The following is a 1909-nucleotide window of genomic DNA, read 5'->3' on the forward strand; positions in this document are numbered from 1 at the left end:
TCTCTCTCTGTCTACTTCTCTCTCACTGCCTCACCCCCTGTCTCTCACGCTCTCTCCCTGTCTCTCCCTATCTCTCACTGCTTCACTTCCTGACTCTCTCTCTCTCTCCCCGTTTCTCTTTATCCATCTTTCTCTCTGTTTTTTCCTCTGTCTCTCAATTTGTCTCACTCTCTCTCCCTATCTCTCACTGCTTCACTCCCTGTCTCTCTCTCTCCTTACCACCCCACCTTCCCCATTTCTCTCTCTCCATCTCTCTCTCTCAATCTCTGTCTCTGTCTCTCCCTATCTCTCACTGCTTTACTTCCTGTCTCTCCCTTCCCCATTTCTCTCCCTCAATCTCTCTCTTTCTGTCTCTCTCTCAATCTCTGTCTCTGTCTCTCCCTATCTCTCACTGCTTCGCTTTCTGTGTCTCTCTCTATCCCCTGTTTTTCTCTCTCCATCTCTGTCTGTCTCTCCCTATCTCTCATTCCCTGTCTCTCTCTCTCTCTCCCGTTGCTCTTTCTCTCTCCACCTCTTTCTCAATCTCTGTCTCTCTCTCAAGCTCTGTCTGTCTCTCTCTCTCTCTTTCATCCCTCTCTCTCTCTCTGTCTCTCCCTATCTCTCACTCCCTGTCTCTCTCTCTCTCTTCCATTGCTCTTTCTCGCTCCATCTCTCTCTCTCTCTCACAACCTCTGCCTGTCTCTCTCCTTCTCTCTTTTATCCCTCTCTCTGTCTGTCTCTCCCTGTCTCTCTCTCTCTGTCTCTCGCTCCCTCTATCTCAGATACCAGGACTGTGGTGATGGTGTGGCTGGTGGGGGTGGGGGTGAGGGGTGAAGGGGGCTGAGAGTAACTGGACTGGAGACAGGTTTGGGCCGTGTGAGACAGAAAGAGAAAGAGGAACTGTTACCCACAGGAGGCTGACAACTCGGATCGGAGTAAATCGAGCGCTGGGTGGAGTGGGGAGCGGAGCGAGCTAAGGGAGAGTGGGGGAGAGAGGGAGATTGGGGGAGAGAGAGCTTGGGAAAGAGAGGGGGACAGGGAGCGAGAGAGAGAGAGGTGGGGGGAGAGAGAGAGAGAGAGAGGGGGGGAGAGAAGGGGAGAGAGAGAGAGAGAGAAGGGGAGAGGGAGAGAGAGAGAGAGGGAGAGGGAGAGAGAGACAGAGAGCAATAGGGCAATGGAGCGTGCTGGGGAGAGGCGCCCCCTTTTGGCCCGGGGTCCGGAGAAGGCGCCCGTGGAGCCTGGGGCCTTCAAGGGCCGGAGGTTGGCGTGCGGCGCGGTGCTGGCGGTGGAGGCCCTGGAGCGGCTGGCATTCTACGCGGTGGTGGGCAACCTGGTGCTGTACCTGAACGGCTCGGCCTTCGGCTGGGACGGCCCCAGGGCCACCAGTGCCAGCCTGGTGTTCACCGGCGCGGCCTACCTGGCCTCACCCTTCGGAGGCTGGCTGGCAGATGCGTGGTTGGGCCGCTACCGTACCGTGGCGGCGGGCCTTGCCCTCTACCTCTTCGGGATGCTGGCCCTGCCGCTGACGGCCGAACCGCGGACCCGGGCCCTACTCTGCGGCAACAGGACGGCGGGACGCCACGGCGAAGGGGAGGAGGGGGCCCGGCGATGGACTGGAGGCCTACCCGACTTCACCCACCGGCCCCCATCCACCGGGGATGGTGGCACTGCTGGGGACGCGGATTACTGCCGAGGGTTCATCTACTCGGGCCTAGTGGTTGTAGGCCTAGCTGTGGGCTGCGTCAGATCCAACATCACCCCGTTCGGGGCGGACCAGGTGAGGGACATCTCTACGTCACATCCCTTCCTCAACTCCTCAAAATCCCCGCTCCCAAAATCAGAGGGTCAGTGCTGAGGGAGCGGGCGCTGTCGGAGGGTCAGTACTGAGGGAGTGGGCACTGTCGGAGGTTCAGTGCTGAGGGAGCGCCGC

The 1909-nt window shown here is 59.1% G+C and overlaps 1 protein-coding gene across 1 annotated transcript; it reads left to right on the forward strand.

Moving 5' to 3' along the window:
• The first annotated feature begins 1153 nt into the window (after nt 1-1153).
• On the forward strand, nt 1154-1834 carry LOC125488243 (solute carrier family 15 member 4-like). The gene is made up of 2 exons (XM_048621179.1): nt 1154-1538; nt 1599-1834. Exons 1-2 carry the CDS (start codon nt 1154-1156, stop codon nt 1832-1834), a joined length of 621 nt encoding a protein of 206 aa, XP_048477136.1.
• Nucleotides 1835-1909: the final 75 nt, after the last annotated feature.

Source organism: Rhincodon typus, unplaced genomic scaffold (assembly GCF_021869965.1).
Source record: "Rhincodon typus isolate 14 unplaced genomic scaffold, sRhiTyp1.1 hic_rhity00000083, whole genome shotgun sequence".
In the NCBI taxonomy this organism is placed as follows: Eukaryota; Metazoa; Chordata; class Chondrichthyes; order Orectolobiformes; family Rhincodontidae; genus Rhincodon; species Rhincodon typus.